The 17264-nt window shown below is 42.0% G+C and overlaps 3 protein-coding genes across 5 annotated transcripts; all 3 read right to left on the reverse strand.

Moving 5' to 3' along the window:
* On the reverse strand, positions 1-4008 carry LOC112571719 (dextranase-like). Of its 3 annotated transcripts, none has more exons than XM_025250965.1 (8): positions 3812-4008; positions 3100-3219; positions 2724-2954; positions 2074-2417; positions 1430-1658; positions 1195-1302; positions 657-839; positions 1-488 (listed from the first exon to the last, which is right to left on the reverse strand). In XM_025250965.1, the coding sequence occupies exons 2-8, from the start codon at positions 3211-3213 to the stop codon at positions 150-152; spliced, it is 1548 nt and encodes a 515-aa protein (XP_025106750.1). In that variant the 5' UTR covers positions 3214-3219; positions 3812-4008; the 3' UTR covers positions 1-149. The 3 variants fall into 3 exon arrangements, with proteins under 3 accessions (XP_025106750.1, XP_025106731.1, XP_025106741.1); XM_025250946.1 differs by having other exon boundaries at positions 3803-4008; XM_025250956.1 differs by having other exon boundaries at positions 3100-3274; positions 3803-4008.
* A 2232-nt stretch (positions 4009-6240) lies between these two features.
* LOC112571730 (dextranase-like) lies at positions 6241-11761 on the reverse strand. The gene is made up of 8 exons (XM_025250977.1): positions 11598-11761; positions 10834-10953; positions 10354-10590; positions 9688-10034; positions 8828-9056; positions 8314-8421; positions 7633-7812; positions 6241-7390 (listed from the first exon to the last, which is right to left on the reverse strand). Exons 2-8 carry the CDS (start codon positions 10945-10947, stop codon positions 7076-7078), a joined length of 1530 nt encoding a protein of 509 aa, XP_025106762.1. The 5' UTR covers positions 10948-10953; positions 11598-11761; the 3' UTR covers positions 6241-7075.
* A 1876-nt stretch (positions 11762-13637) lies between these two features.
* Positions 13638-16923, reverse strand: LOC112571741 (dextranase-like). Its single transcript, XM_025250991.1, has 7 exons — positions 16734-16923; positions 16134-16364; positions 15555-15898; positions 15159-15384; positions 14909-15016; positions 14392-14571; positions 13638-14075 (listed from the first exon to the last, which is right to left on the reverse strand). The coding sequence occupies exons 1-7, from the start codon at positions 16845-16847 to the stop codon at positions 13821-13823; spliced, it is 1458 nt and encodes a 485-aa protein (XP_025106776.1). The 5' UTR covers positions 16848-16923; the 3' UTR covers positions 13638-13820.
* Between the last annotated feature and the right edge of the window lie 341 nt (positions 16924-17264).

Below are 17264 nucleotides of genomic sequence, written 5' to 3' on the forward strand. Positions count from 1 at the left end.
TGAATCTTGATGTTTTATTTACTCTTTATATTTTAGTTATTACATTGCTGATGCTAACCAATGATCTTTTGTTTGTCCTTTAAACTATGTCTTACCTTTTGTGGTTCGTAACCATCTTTTTAAGCCAGGTCATTTACTCCAGTCAAAGTTTAACATACTGCAGCCAAAAAAAATTTGTAAAGTTTAAAATAATGCACCATTGCAGTGGTCCAGACCATCGTCATCTTGTTGCGGACAGCGGAGTTGCCGATACACCAAAAGGTCAAGTTGTTGACCTCGCTATTGCCCACACGGAAGCCTGCCTCAGCAGCACTGGAGGCACAACGGCCGCCGATGTGAAAGTTGATGAACTGCAAGTCTGTCACTTCAACGGAGCCTGGTTCAGTTCCTTCAATCTCATTCTGGAATTTGTCGGTGGCAAGCTGCCGTTCGATATTCCAGTTGACAAAGCGAATGTTTTTTATCACTCCACGTGTTCCTCGCTCCATCTTGAAAAATCATGAATTTATTGAAGTCATTAGTATATACGACATCGTGAAGTCATTAGTATATACGACATCGTTTATCTTTATTTTTTTTAAATGTATTAATAACTAAATAACTTCAGTTAAAGACACTTTATTATCTACGTGACAACGCACTACGTGAGAACGTACCCTCAAGTAAACTACACGAGGACAGGTGCCCTCCACCCGGATGTCCTCCATCACCACATCGGAGATGTCCATCGACTTGGTTATGTTTCCGGGATGGTTGAAGACGGCTTTGTTAACGGACAGGTTGCAAGAAGAGTTTTTGAAAGTGCACCAGTCTACATGGATGATGTCAATGTTCGATACCTGCAGAAGGTTTTCAAAGACTGTGACGAAGTGACTGTGAAAAAGCTTCCTGCATGCATCCAACATTGTATTTGTTCATAACAGCAAGAGCGAAATAACTTTATTTGCAACAGCCATCTTATAAAGCACACCCACCAAGAATTTAATTCGCTCTATGTCCAAAGAACCAATCAAATTAAATCAGCAAACACGGCATTATCTTAGCAATTAGAATAAACTAAATGACTCCGACTGGTTTAAAGTGATGAGGCCATATGTAGGGAAGAATTCCTCAAACATTCACATCAGCTGGTATCTGCTCTTGTCTGTAAGGAACCGATAAAGACGAGAAGCGGAAGAAAAGAAACACAGTTACCCTGATGCTGTGCAACTCCGTCCTGTCCCACCATCCTGTCTGAAACACGGCGCCATTCTGGGCTTGCCACACGACACAGCGAGTAACTGTGATGTTGTAGCCGTGCAGCTGTCAAAAATAATCATAATAATCATAATCATAAGTAAGCGAACATGACTGAGAAAATTCAGTATGTTCTATTTTTTTTTTCCAAATTCATTTAAAACCATTATAAATTATAAAGCAGCTTCGGTACCTTGATGGCGTCGTCGTTGGCGTGGATGAAGCAGTCCGCCACTGTGCCGTTGCTGCCGACCACAACGCCGTCGTTGTTGTACATCCATGCACCCACCATCTTGACGTTGTTGATGATGTTGTTTGTACCCAGCGCCCTCACATAGAAGCGGCATGGGTCGGAGATGGTGATGCCTTCTACAATGATGTGAGCTTTGTCTTTCTTAAAGCTGATTGCCGCGTATGAAAACCTGTTTTAAGAATCCAACAATAAAATAGGGAGACAAATGGCATGTTGTGTTGTCGTATTGTTGTATTGTTGTATTGAAGGTCTCTGAAAGGTTTTGGCTCCAGGGAATGAGAGGTTGCTAAATCATTTAGCCTTTCTTCTTTCTTGGTGAGATCCGAGAAAGTAGGTCTTGGCCTCATTCTAAAGCTCAGTGAGCAGAATTAAAAAGTTCAAGAATTTTCCGCATGGACTTTGGTGATTAAGGTCCAAACAAAAACTGAACCCAATCATTTAAAAATATTTGGAATTCACTATGTCGAAGAGGACATTTTCTGCATGATAGACAGCATCAGCGTACAATGAAAAGCGGATTTTGTAACTCCACAAGCGTGAGACAATGAACAATCTAACAGGAAAACAAACTACATGATACTAACCTTGGATCCCTCCACTGATAGTCTCGGTTATCCAGCACCCCCCTGCCATGGATCTTCACAGGGTTTTCGGTCGTGCTCGTGAATCCTCCCTTCACGAAGGCCCCGGGGGCCAGGTACACCTCCTTGATGCTGCTGTTAAGTTCCACCTGGCCGTTAAGGTCATGAACTTTGACATCGTAGTACAAGACTGAGGTGTTGGCCTTGGAGGGTTGATTGGTTTCCGGAGGATCCGCGAAGACCATCAGCTTGTCTGTGATATCGGGACCGCCGGTGCTGGACCCGTAGTCGTAGTCAAACTCCACAGACATCATTTTTGTGTTTTCAGTGACATCAAACACGGCGACCTGCATTTGTAAGAAACTACACTGAATGCAGATGATTGCTGAGATTATTCACGAAACTGAGAAAGTAATATATAGTCATGGAAATCAAAACAAAGACGAAGTTCAGAAAGAGGAAGTCGATGCAGGTTTGAAAACAAGGAAGGTTTGGTAACAAAATTTAAAACACGATCATCCTAAATTTAAATATTTGAATGTATTTTCTTAAATCAATAAAATATTCGCCGGAAGAACAAAAGCAATATGAAACTCGTGTGTTGTAAGCGCCTGCAAACCTCAACTGATTTATTTTAAATGCCGCAGTCTAACCTTGTTGTCAGTGCGGCGACAGCTGTAGCTATAGCTCTTTGGTCTCACGAGGCAGTTCTGGAAGTCACGTGACGTGTGAACCTCCACCGTGACCTTGCCCCCTGTGAAGGCGAAGGACGTCCAGGACATGGACCGACCTCCTTTAACATGAGAAGCTTCAGTGGTCCTGTGGTCCGATGTGGTGATGTAGACATGAGACTGCTTCTGTTGGCCACCTTGTGTCAAGTAGACCTGTGTTTCAATCACGTGTCTTGTGTAATACTTATTACTCTATATCGCATTTTTGTATTTGTTTTCTATCAAAAAGACTTGAGTGAATCAGATGTCAGTGCCAGTAATTTTATAGTCCAAATGATGTAAGAAACTTTACTTTTACCTGAAATTTGTCAGAAGTAGGCGCTTCGTCAGCAACGGGATAGACGATGAGTTCACAGGTGACGAGTGGCATGATGGTCAGCAGGTACACCACAGTGATCCCCACCTCTACCATGTTTTACTGAAGACAAGAATCGCTTTTATGAAGAGCAGTGTGGTCAACCAAACATTTCGCGCTGGTAGGGAGAATGAAAGTTGAAGCCACTAATTGTTTATGAGGGTCGTGCACATGCGCGCGCACATCTACACAGCGGTTTAAATATAAGCCTATTGTCAATTTTGGTACATTTGCCTCTGAAAGATGATCTGATAAGATTCCTCTCGTTCACATCACACGGTCTGTACACAGCTTTGACTTTCATCTCCTTGAGAATCCACGTGAACTATTGATACAGTGCACATCACAGTGAGAATGGTCTGAGTTCGTATTCCACACAAACGTTTTGTGCAGATTGACAGATATACAGAGTGACTCACTGGCTGGCGTGTGTAGATGTGTCTGTCAAAGAAGCCATTCTCAAACTACTTGTGTACTACATCCTGTCCCCACGCCCAAGCTTGTTGAGGGCGTTGACCCACTTTAGTCTCCTGTCGCCAACATCAATAAAAACATCCCTTCATCCTGCTTACTCCCCCCTGTGGTCTGTCTTTCAAGCCTGCAGTGGCAAGATCACTTCTTAAGAAAATTACATCAAAACACTTACTGCACTCACACGAACACGAATCACAGTAGTTCCCTGGCCGCAAGGGGTGAGCACATGCACGACACACGACGGATGGACCAAGTGTAGCTGTCATCACGAACTTGTATCACTGGACTGCCGGCAGACGATTTTTTTCCAGTTAACTACGCCAGGAAGAACTCGAAGCGACGCGCATCCCACAAATGCTCTATTTGTGCTTCCGGTTAGGATGTGCTTAGTAACTAAAGGTTAACTCAGCGGTTCTCAACCTTTTACTTGTGACGCCCCCCCCCCCCACTGACGAACACCGGTACGTCCGCGACCCCCCTTAGCCATCTAGGTCGGTGGAAGAGGGGGGGAGCCTTAGCTAACCTCGAACGCCGCGTCGAGGAAATGAACAACGGAAGAACAAAGTTGGTATCTGCAAGAAGTATAACTGTTAATGAAATTTTACTAAAGGAAATTCTGCGGTGCTAATAAATATTTTATTGGACACTCACTTTGATTAATGAGAAGGTTGAGCCTGCTTGCGAACCTGTGTGCGATGTTCGTACCAACTGCTATTTGCAGCTCAGCCTCTGCGTCCACACGATTTCTGTATTTCGACTTCAGTGCTGCCAATGCTGAAAATCCTTGCTCACACATAAACGAAGTTGAAAATGGCAGAAGAACTTTCATTGCTTTCTCAGAAAGCACCGTTGACGCTAATCCAGAATGTTGGCACTGGTGTTGTTTGGAAGACCATTTTCAGGGATTGGTCACTCGAAAGGTCGATGAGCTGCTCTTCTTCTTCCGTGGACAACCCGCTTGTGATAGGATCAGCCAGAAATGGATTACGAATCCAATCGTATTTAGTCACATCAATTTCAGCAAAGTAATGCTGAAACCTTTCTTGCAGTCTGTTTAGATGGGCAATAATTACATTCTTCACCTGATCAACATTCAAGTTAACATCAGCCTTGCACTTACACAAGCACGGAAACATATCAAAAATATTTTCTTGGCGTATCTTTTGCGTCCACAACGAAATTTTTCGGACGAAAGCATTCATCTTGTCAGTTGTTTGTAATATGGTGGTGTCTTTCCCTTGCAGAGAAGTATTCACAACGTTCAGCTTCTCAAATATGTCCGATAAATATGCCATTAGCAGCAGCCATCGGTCGTTCTTGAGCCCCCACCCCGCACTGTCTGGTCATGGCCTTCTGTCAGGGACCTAGAGTACTAGGACTGAGCACGTGCGAGGGCGAAAGGGTGTGAATGATGGACGTTTCCTGAATGCCTGCCTTTTAGATGTTTAAAAAAAAAAAGAGAGAGGTGTGACTGGAGAGGGAGAGGGGAGTCAGCGATGAGAGATTGGGGAAGAGAGAGGGCAAAAGGCGAGAGGAGGGAGATTGGAGGCTTAATTGTTGAGAGGGGGATTGTGTTTTGAGTTTTGGAAGTGAGAAGTCACTGCATGCCGAGACAGTGTACTTGAATAGGGAGAAGCGATTTGGAGTTTGATCGCCCTCACCACTCTGCTACACAATGTAAACTAATTTCACTAATACCGGTATAAGAAACTTTTAAAAAAGGACCACCTCCGCGCCCCCCTTGTAGGCACGTCCTGCCCCCCCCCCCCAAGGGGGCGCGCCCCACAGGTTGAGAACCGCTGGGTTAACTCATCCAGCGAGATGAAAAAGGAGGGAAACTGGGATGTTTAGAACATTGACAATCAAATTTCCAATGGAGGGAAATATACAGGCCAGGTTCTACAACTAGGCAATAACCGAGGGTGCAAGCTAACATCGTCTGCGATTTTGTTGTTCCTGTTGTTTGTTTGTTTGTTTGTTTGTTGTTTGTTTGTTTGTTTGTTTGTTTGTTTGTTTGTTTGTTTCAGTGATTTGTGATGTCAAGGAACAATATTCTCAAAGTACTGCAATGGCAGACGAGCTGTACACTATTTGAATGTTGACTTCAAGCATAAGAAGAAAAGGTAACACACGGACGCACACACGAATCACTTACTCTTCCTACAATGAGAGAGTTTAAGGGGGAGAGAGAAGACAAAGACAACTCGTCCTAAGTGTTTTCATAAATCAAGCTTACTTATTCTTGAACTGAAATTCTAAAAAATATCTTTCATGTCACTATTTTTTTCTATCCTACCCGAATAACGCAGTACACTAACACCCGAACAGACGGTTTGATTTTTGTCTCCCTGTTGCTCTGCGTGTTGCACTCAGAGTTCTCTCCCTTAACTGCTGCTTCATCTGCCACATTAGAGGTACACGATTACACAACTTATTGTTCACGGGGAAATTAAAGGTCTGTCTTTCATCTTATTCTCTTATTCTCACACAAAATATTAATCTTATCTGTTTTTTCCAGCTAGCATGCATTCTGCTTCCTGTTTAGCGACCTCATCATGAAGGTTAAGTCTGGTTTTCAACAACACGAATATTTACTTTTGGGTCCCTTTAGGGATTTATTGGTTACTCTGACTGTAGCAGCTTTTTAAAGATGACCTCCCTTTGGACAACATGTTTATGTACAGATAAAGAACCAGATGCAGACAAAGGGAACAGAATAAAAAGAAGTAACAGGTGGAGTTAAAACTGGTTGAATCACACACACAACATAACTGATAAACTTAGCTAGACAGTTTAACTTAGCTAGGCAGTTTAACTGGTAGAACTCAGCACTCCATGATGTTTAGTGATGTAAACTAACCTTCTTTGTGCTCTCAGTGTTTATCTCAGTGTGAATAAAGTGTGTCAGTTCAACCTAAAACTGTCTGCCAAAGGAACTCTCAAAGGCCAGTATCAGCAAAGTTACAGGAATTTATCAATCTGTAAAGTTGGATAGCTGCTTCAGTCACCTTTTCCATGCAACCTACCTCACAGGAAACCCACGAAATAAAATAAGTTTAAACACGCTGCTATCCATTTTCTGGATACCATTCTGTTTTTTTTTTTAATTAACAACGAGATAAAATTCAAAGTGAATACCACAGGCCTAACTAACAGAGTGTATAGCAAACATTTTCAGTTTGTCCTTTACATGACATCAATTGAATACCCGAATACATTTACAAATAATATTCTCATTCAGGGAATATAAGACACCAATTCCAATGGTTTGGGTGTAGAAATGCCCGTAGAATTGTAACACTTTGAGAGAATATAACGGGAGCTGGGGGATAAATGCACATACACTGTATACACTTGTGAAGCAACGAAAAGGAGAAACTTTTCCTTTAAGTGAGCAAGGAGTGCAGACATGTGACGAAGCATGCTGACATCGGGGAAAATGTCTCTAATTTCGGATTTGCTTTTTCTTGCTTCTTCTGGTCAGCTCCATCCTTCTTCTAGCTGGCGCCTTGTGTTTCCGGCCTTTGGACTCGTCACATGTGAATTTGATGTTTCTGGTCATTGGTTTGTCGATGAAATTTGTGTCGCTGGACACACAACGGTTGTCAACGCGGAGGTTAACGAACTGCACGTTTTCCACTGTACCATTATTTTCGTTTCCAGCGATCACATTCTGAAATTGTTTGCCGCGAAGCTGGTATTGGATGCTCCAGTTGACAAAGCGGATATTTCTCATCCTTCCTTGTGCTCCTTTGTCCATCTTGAAAAATACTAATTTACATTAATGAAGGCACTCGGGCAACAACATCATAAAAAAGTTTTACTTAAAACTCAATGAAGCATTTACTGTAGTCAAATAAACACGTAAAGACTGTAGATATAGTTGATTTTAAAATTATTGCAATACGTTTCTTACATAAAAATTTAACTTAGAAATTAAATAACTTGGAGTAAACTCAACTAAATGACCCACGTGACAACGTCTCGTACAATGTAACGTACCTTCCAGTAAACTACCCGAGGACAGGTGCCCTCCACCCGAATGTCCTTCATCACCACATCGGAGATATCAAAGTGCTTGGTTTTGTCCTGGCGGTGGTTGAAGACAGCTTTGTTTTCGCTCAGTCTATTACATGGTTGGAAAGTGCACCAGTCTATGTGGATGATGTCGATGTTTGATATCTGAAGACAAGTTTTAAGACTGCGACTCGTGAAACAATATGAATTAGTTCATTAGAGTAAGAGCGATGATTTCAGCAACTTTTTGAAGAACAGAGGAGAGAAATCCGCCACGTGTCCAAAGAACTAATCACATACTTGAATGTTAATGAAAAATAAAATTTTTGCTTTAAATGGCAAACATTTCTGGGTTTATTAAGGGTTATATTTCTCTGTAAACCCTATTTCAATTGTTTAGGAAACTAGAAGACGCCATGTCACGTGTCAGCAAATCAAAGGGTTGTTATATTTGTGATTAAAATAAGAACAATTAGTTGAGAGTCCGAACGATCAAGAATAGAATTGTGTACCTTTGCAGTTGAAATTCCATAACTCGCAGCTGATATTGCGAGAGAAGTTTGTTTGTTCTTTTGTTTGACATCAATTAGTTTTTTCTTCTCTTGTCCGTTAATACTGATAAAAATTAGAAGTGAAAGAAAAGGTCAGAGGTCCTCTGACAGTTACCTGGACTTTGTGTACCACTGCTCTCTTCACCCATCCTGTCTGGAACACGGCGCCATTTTGGCCTTGCCAGATCACACAGCCAGTAATTTTAGTATTATCACTGCGCAGCTGTCAAAAAATGATAATACAAATAATAATGATAAAGAAGTTGATTATGATGATTACTGTCCTAGCAGACCACAAAAATCATGACAGCTGTCAATAAGAACATTTATTAGTATATTTATTACATACGTCGGTGATGTATCGCGACATCAGAATGCAATCAGCTGTTTATGTTTTTAGAGTCATGTCTTGCATATCATTAACTGAAACATTAAAAGCTTGTTATGATAATTGTAATTGTACTAAAACAGCCCATTAAATACACAGTTGTATCTCGCTATCTCCTCCACGATCAAGTGAGAAATAATTATTTTTCAAAACTCAGTATATTCTACCGTTTGTCTACCATCGATATCCCAAACTATCAGGTGATCTCCTTTTCATTTTAAAAAGAAACCAGCATAGGTACCTTGATGGCGTCGTCGTTGGCGTGGATGAAGCAGTCCGCCACTGTGCCGTTGTTGCCGACCACAACGCCGTCGTTGTTGTACATCCATGCACCCACCATCTTGATGTTGTTGATGCTGTTGTTTGTACCCAGCGCCCTCATATAGAAGCGGCATGGGTCGGAGATGGTGATGCCTTCTACAATGTGATTGTCGCCCTTGTTAATGTCTATTACCGCCCATGAATCCATGCTATCAACATATTGGAAAAGGTTTGTTGTATTGTAAGTTACAAACAATCCAGCAACGTTTATTGTTACAGTGTCTATGCTTGTAATAAGACTGCTAGGTGGGTGGAGGTGTATGTTGTAGAAAGTCAAACACAAAATGTAAGTTGTTTGAAAAGTAATAAAAGATTGCCCGCTTATAAATATTAAACAGCTGTGGAGGTATAGTCACACTTGGTGCGAGTAGACATATTGGAAAGAAAATTGTTCCAGACAAACAGGTCCCACTGATGAACCTTCACCATTACTGCGACTCATTGCTTGATAAATAATATTCCAACATCCTAATTTTTATTTGCAGGACGTTGCAACAATATCGCTGTCCCAGATATGACACACCTCCCAAGTAGAAAAAATCAACAGGGAGCAGGTATGAAAACAAATCCACAGATTTGACTGTGACAAAGTTGACCAAAGCATCACCAGGACATATACTTGTAACCCAATGCTAACTTGTTGTATACCTCGTTTCTTTGCTTTGCCACTCTTCATTCAGTGGAGATTAAAGTCGCTTACAATTACATACTGTACAAAATATGTTATGAGCTTGAAAAAATAAGCACAATATAACCAGAAACGAAGGCTGATACACTTACTGACACTCCTTCCTGTTGATGTCACTGCTGTCCAGAACCCCCCTGCCATGGATCTTCACCCCGTGATCAGCCATGGTCTTGAATGCCCCCTTCACGAAGGAGCCAGGGGCCAGGTACACCTCCCTGATGTTACTGTTAAGTTTCACCTGGCCACTTAGGTCATGAACTTTGGCATCGTAGTATATGACTGAATTGTCGGTCTTGGAGGGTTGACTGGTTTCCGGAGGATCCGCGAAGACCATCAGCTTGTCTGTGATGTCGGGACCGCCAATCTTGGACCCGTCGTCGTAGTCAAACTCCACGGACATCATTTTTGTGTTTTCAGTGACTTCAAACACGGCGACCTGCTTTTGAATGAGAATTTGCTGAATGTAAGTAACTGAAAAGGATTGAAAATTATACTTCTAAAAATTATAATAAAAACACTGATTTGATTAACGAGACAGAGAGATACAATGTAAAAAAAAATAATAATAAAAAAATAAAAGGAAGCTTTGGGTCAAAAGATAACATCTAAAAGATCCTCTTCCTTTATACTAAACTTTGAAAACGTGCTTTAAAAGTTAATACAGTGAACAAAGAACACACTGAAAGAAATTAGAAAGGTTGTAATTTTCGGTCCATAAACACCTACAATTGGTTAATTAAAGAATTCCGCTGCCTAACCTCTCCGCCAGTGCGGCGACACCTGTAGCCATAACTTGTCGGTCTGACGATGCAGTTTGTAAAATTCTTTGGCGCATGAACTTTGACCGTGACCTTTCCTCCTGTGAAGGCAAAGGACGTCCAGGACATGGACCGACCTCGTTTAACATGCTTTGTCTCTTCATGGTACCTGTGGTCCGACCTGGTGATGTAGACATGAGACTGCTGCTGCTGCTGTCCGTCTTGTGACAAGTATATCTGTATTTGAATCATGTCGGTTAGATATATCTCTGTTTCAGTCACGTGCCATGGTCAGGTCTATGGTGGACTCATGTGGTAAAATGGTGAAATTACACGCACGCGCACACACACCACCATCATCATCTTTTTTCTCCCCTTTCTTCAGAAGTTATAGAGACAGAAATTGTAGACACATTTGATTTCAGAAATTATATAAACATAATTTTATAATCCAAATGTCGTAAACAAAGTGATGTTTACCCGGAACTTGTCAGAAGTAGGCGCTCCATCAGCAACGGGATAGATGGTGAGTTTACAGGTGACAACAGGCAGGACAGTCAACAGGTAAGCCACAGCGATCCTTACCTCTGCCATGCTTTACTGAAATCAGAGATAAACTACAGCTGATACAATAAAGGTCTGCCAAACATTTTCATGTTGGTACTTAAAAACGGAGGAAAAGGTGTAGTCACCATGTCAGAGACTGCAACAACAACCGACTTATCCTTCTACAGGCTTGCTTGCCTCTAACAAAGATGATCGGACAAGACACGTCCTGGGGAATCAGTGATCTGTACACAACTTCGACTACGGTATTGAGAATCCGTGTGAACTCTGCATACACCTCACAGTGAGACTTCCCTGAGATTATCTATAAACACACAAAAATAAAGGCAGACAGGTACACTGACTGACTGACTTGCTGATGACACATCTGTGTGCTCCATGAGACATTTCTATACAACACTACAGAAGGGCTGGAATACCGTATTACAGATGCCAAGTCCTGGGTGACCAGTAAGAAACTGAAGTAAATATCGACGAGATGAATTTATACATGTTCGTCCCCGTCGATCTATCAAATTATCTTCCAGACCATCCTCCATTAGAGTGGGGACCAATATGATTTTTTTCTTCTTCTTCCCCGTTATATGGACTACTTCTGAAATTCCCTGGACCGCCATATAACTCCTAGCTGTCGTTCGTCAGATGCTATTCGTCCTGTGAGTGCCATCGGATCGTACCTTAATATTTACAGCATTCACACGACCCAATTCCACAACGGTTTCCTTGGTAACAACTGATGATCAGACGGTTGCTGACCGCACGCATGCACGACAAATGGCGCTGGTGAGACCCACATTAATACCCTGCGAGCCCGGATGTGACGATCCCACCAAGCAAAATGCTGCTGGGAACCTGAGACTGAGGTCTGCTGGGAGGAATAAAATGAAAAGTAAGGCTGCCACTCGCCTGGTACACGAGCACTGAAAGGTGTGAGATGAGCAAACAAGTAAAGGTCACCTGTCATATAATCTGTCAGACAATCAGTCCTCATCAGAAACAATTACTCACGAACAATCCAATTAAGCAATAAGTATAATTTGAAGCTAATGAAACAAAGTGGATTTTCACATTCATCATTATCTTATTTTACACATTTATTTAGTCGTTCTTTCCTTGACTGATACTAGCTGTCAGTTATGCTGGTTCTCCAAGAGCTTTGTTTATTTTCTATCTATTTTCTACGAAATGCAGGTCAACAGTTTAATGCAGTAAGAAAGTTGAAAAATGAAACTAAAACATCTACAGCGAATGAATAGCAGCATGATGAAACTGTGCGTTCTTCTAGAATTAGTAATAATTAATATACTTCGATGCAGGATGAATAATTTGCACAATGCTCCATGCATAAATGGATAATAATTGATGAAATCAACTAATTCATCTACTAGATTGCGCCTGTCACACTGGAACTAGACCACATGGACATTGGGAGAATTCGGTTCTAGTGTTCCGTGTCTAGTGTGTCTCATGGTGGTGGAGATCATGTTGCTATTTTGCTTCTTCCCATCGCCCTGCTGCTGCTGCTGTAACATCAATGGCGGCTTCACTGCCAGCTGCTCGCAAGCTGGAGGGTCTCACCCGAGCTCAAGTCTGGCATCACTGCGTGCAAACAACGACTGCAGGAAATGGGATTTTAAAGACCTTTTCTGAGCAAAGTATTAATTTTATCTGCTTCTCCCCTCCCTACTCATCCAGCATTCATTCTTCTTCTGCTTCCACTTCTGAATGGTAGACAGTGAGAAAAAGAAGTGGATGGAGGGAGACTAGAGGGAAAGAGGAATAAAAGGGAAACCTATTATTATTATTATTATTATTATTATTATTATTATTATTATATTATTATTATTATTATTATTATTATTATTATTATTATTATTATTATAGTAGTAGTAGTAGTAGTAGAAAAATCTCCACGCATCTTATCACAAACTGCAGACAACTCTGTATTCCATCAACTAGCTGGCAACTGACAACTTTTATCTATATTTCTTGTTTGACGTGGGTGATGCTTTAATCGTTCAGAGTTTTTTTCCAGATTGTTTTCTGTGAAAGCCTGCACTCAGCGAGGGACCAAGTGCAGACTGTGGAACAACAGCAGGCGTGTGCAGAGAAGACATTGGGGATCTGAGGAGGCATGGTGCAGACCCATCGTTTATTTTGCCAAGAAGAAGAGCGATTGTCAATGAGAAGATAAGCTATTGTCAATGAGCAGACGAGATATTGTCACTGAGAAGAAAAGCTGCAGTGAACGCAGCAACTTGTTTACAGAAGCAGGCGGCAAGGGCCTCAGTTTCTTTGGAGAAGAGGACGCAGAGTTGTTGGGTGGTCTTGCTAGCTTTCAAATAGTTCTGCACGAGTAGGTCTGAGCACCTAAGATGTAATTCAGGTACATGAACTTAATTTTCAAATGTATAAAAGGTTACACCAATGACAACCAACATGTGGAAACAGTCAAAACACTCTGATGCCCTTTTCATATCGATGTAAGCACCCATAGCAAAACGTATCTTGAGTCATCCGGTCAGTGTGTGTATGTGTATGAATTATTTTATTCTTTCTGAATACCTGCACAGGTGCGAAAAGGCTTCCACGCAAACATGTTTCCACAACAATATCTTCGGAAATGTTATCACAGAAAATTAGACAAAACAATGTTTTCATTCTCAACAAGAAACATTCATGACTGAGCCATCATTAAGGTGACGACTATAAACCAGTTAAATTGGTGTGATATTTATTTTACATTATTTCTGAGAGAGAGAAATTTATTCAGATCAGTTTACACAGGTTTGGTCCTTTAAAACTATTTTCAATAAAAAAAACTTTAAAACAAACAAGTTCGTCAAGCAGAAGTAGAGGAGTTGGCGATCCCGTGTTTGGAGGACCGGCGCCATCTGGATTCAGCCAACAGGGTCGCTGCCGCAGCTGAAGGTGATGCTGCTGGTGGTGCGAGTGTCGAGGATGAAATCTGCCGCAGCAGCGGTGGAAGCACAATGGCCGCCAATGCGGAAGTTGACAAACTGCAAGTCTGACACATGACCGGTACTTCCGGTTCCCGCGATCTCGTTGTGCAGGCTGTCTTGGTCAGGCTGAGACTCGATGCTCCAGTTGACGAAGCGAATCATTCGCATCGTTCCACTTGCTCCTGACGCCATCTTGGAAAATCGTGTTTACAAAAGGCATTTAGCAACATCGTATACGTTCATAAAATGTCTGTGCTTGAAACTCAAGGCAATGAACGCGAAAGTCAAAATGTCAAGACTGTTGCTGTGGTTGCTGAATCCGTTTAGTAAAAAAACAACTTGCCTTCTACTAAAATACACATACAACAAGCGTTTCGGTAAAGTAGCCATGACAACGTACTGTCCAGTCAATATGCTACGTGGAAAGGTATCTTCACGTAAATGAAGTGATGAGGTGAATGATGTACTTGACAAGGTCTTCAAGTAAATGATCTACGTGATGACGTACCTTCCAGTAAAATACACGGGGGCAGGTGCCCTCCACTCGGATGTCCTGCAGTACCATTGTGGAGATGTCTATCGACTTGGTGTCGCCGGCGTTGTTGAAGACGGCGTCGTTCTCAGACAAGTGGCAAGAAGAACCTTTGAAGGTGCACCAGTCTGTGTGGATGATGTCGATGTGAGAAACCTGCAGAGAAACCCTGTCATTCTTAAAACTAAGAATAAATCAGATCCTTCCAAAAGTCCACACGTGTTATAGTGATGAATTCGGCTGCAACAGTAGTCGTAAAATATATCATTGAAATATGGAGGTCAAAAGAGAAATCGTCTTAAATATGTTTATTGTGATGCCACTCACCACACAAAATGTTAATTTTGGGATTAGGATATTTGGGATTAAGTCATACTCCGCGAAGATTGTGACAGATTGTTACAGACTCTTAGAATTCATCAGAGGGTGCCTCCCTCAGAAAGTGGTCAAGACGAGAAGAGAAAGGTAGAACCAGGCGTCTTCTCACAATTACCAGAATATTTTGTGCTGTTTGGCTCTCCCACCATCCTGTCTGAATCACGGCGCCATTTTGTGCTTGCCAGACCACACAACGAGTAACTTCAACGTTCTTAGCGTGTAGCTGTAAAAATAATTAATAATAATAAGATGAGGAGGAGGAGGAGGAGGAGGAGGAGGGGGAGGAGGAGGATATCCATCAAGAAGAGTCTGGCCTTAATTCAGAACTCAAGAAAAGCAAGTAAATGTCTGACACGTGACAGTACCTTGATGGCGTCATCGTTGGCGTGGATGAAGCAGTCAGACACGATGCTGTTGGCGCCGACACTAACGCCGTTGGTGTTGTAGATCCAGGCGCCCACCATCTTGATGTTCTTGATGGTGTTGCCGTTACTCAGCGCCCTCACATAGTAGTAGCATGGGTCGGAGATGGTGATGCCTTCTAATATGTGCATGTTGCCGGCATCGAGGTTGATTGCTGCCCAAGAAAACCTGCTCTCAAAATATTTTAAGAAATAAATACAAATACCCATATATGTTATAGTGATTCATAACTAAATGAAAATAATGGCAAAAGGCAATAACCGTACAGGTTCTGACGGATCTGCTGATTATAAAGGTAGAATACGGAACACAATTTTAATGAACTTCAGGACACCTGCCTGGAATCGCGCCATTTATAGTCTCGGTTATCCAGCACGCCCCTGCCATGGATCTTCACAGGGTGGGTAGCCGTGCTCTTGAATCCTCCCTTCACGAAGGCCCCGGGGGCCAGGTACACCTCCTTGATGGTGTTGTTAAGTGCCACCTGGCCGTTAAGGTTATGAACCCCGACATCGTAGTACAGGACTGAGGGGTCGGTCTTGGAGGGTTGACTGGTTTCCGGAGGGTCCGCGAAGACCATCAGTTTGTCTGTGATGTCGGGACCGCCGGTGTTGGACCCGTAGTCGTAGTCAAACTCCACGGACATCATTTTTGTGTTTGCGGTGACATCAAATACGGCGACCTGCATTGTAATTAGTACTAAACTTATTCACGAGGCTGAAAAAATAATGAAAATCTAGTCAATGGCAGAATGTCGTACTTCAGCTCTAAAAGACAATCATCCTGAACACTAAGCCGCTTCAAAGGTGTAAAATAAACAAACCCACAAAAATATAAACAGAAGAGAATCGAGAAACTCAAAATTCTTTGATTTCTTGTCCCTGCGATTCATTTATTACATATTTCCATGGTCTAACCTTGCTGCCAGAGCGGCGACAGCTGTAGCCATAGCTCTTGGGTCTCACGATGCAGTTCTTGAAGTCACGTGACGTGTGAACCTCCACCGTGACCTTGCCCCCTGTGAAGGCGAAGGACGTCCAGGACATGGACCGACCTCCTTTAACATGAGAAGCTTCGGTGGTCCTGTGGTCCGATGTGGTGATGTAGACATGAGACTGCTTCTGTTGGCCATCTTGTGTCAAGTAGACCTGTTGGTGAGACAAGTCTGTATCATGTCATGTGATTGAACTTTATGTCATGGTGGTAGAATTATTGGTCCTCGATATCTATCTATATCATGTGTCTGTTGTAATCTTGTATTTAATTTGTGTTTCAACCACTCATTTTGTGTGAGATAGATATGTTATAATCATATGTTAAAGCTAGGTAGATATGCATTATTTGTCAATCGTCACGTTAACACACACACACACGCCGACTTTTTTCTGCTCATCACTTCACAAGAAATTACAGAGACCTCCTCTCGTAAAAAGATTTGAGAGAAGAAGGTCGTAAGCTCTATTTTAATGACTAACTGATGTAGGAAGAATTTTAGAGACCTACAATATGATGTTCACCTGAAATTTGTTAGAAGTAGGGGCTCCATTAGCAGCGGGGTAGACGATGAGGTTACAGTTGATGACTGGCGCGATGGCCAGCAAGAGAACCACAACACTTCTCACTCCTGACATACTATGTTCAAGCTCAAGACTACACAAGGACTAACTGTCTAGAACCACTTTTATAAAGGGCAGGATAATCAACCCAAACTTTTGCGTGGGTAATCAAACAGGGGTGAAAAGGTAATGCCAGGTACAGATCATGTCGTGAGAATAGAAACACATGGCGGGTATATCTAACTGCCAGTTCAGAAATTGAATGTTGAAGAAAGCTTTGACATCGTACAGCAAGTATTTCTCCCCTTCTTCTTGTCTCTTCAGTCTGAGTATTCATGCAAAGCGTTGCACTCTGTGTAAGACATCAACACACAGGTACAATTCTAAAGGAATAAATAACAGAGTGGGTGGCTGGGCTATTAACTTGTCAGATTTACTGGAGGACTGGCCTGCATACCCTGCAAGAAACAATCAACTTTATCCCTACATACA

This window comes from Pomacea canaliculata, linkage group LG1 (genome assembly GCF_003073045.1).
Source record: "Pomacea canaliculata isolate SZHN2017 linkage group LG1, ASM307304v1, whole genome shotgun sequence".
NCBI classification, from domain to species: domain Eukaryota; kingdom Metazoa; phylum Mollusca; class Gastropoda; order Architaenioglossa; family Ampullariidae; genus Pomacea; species Pomacea canaliculata.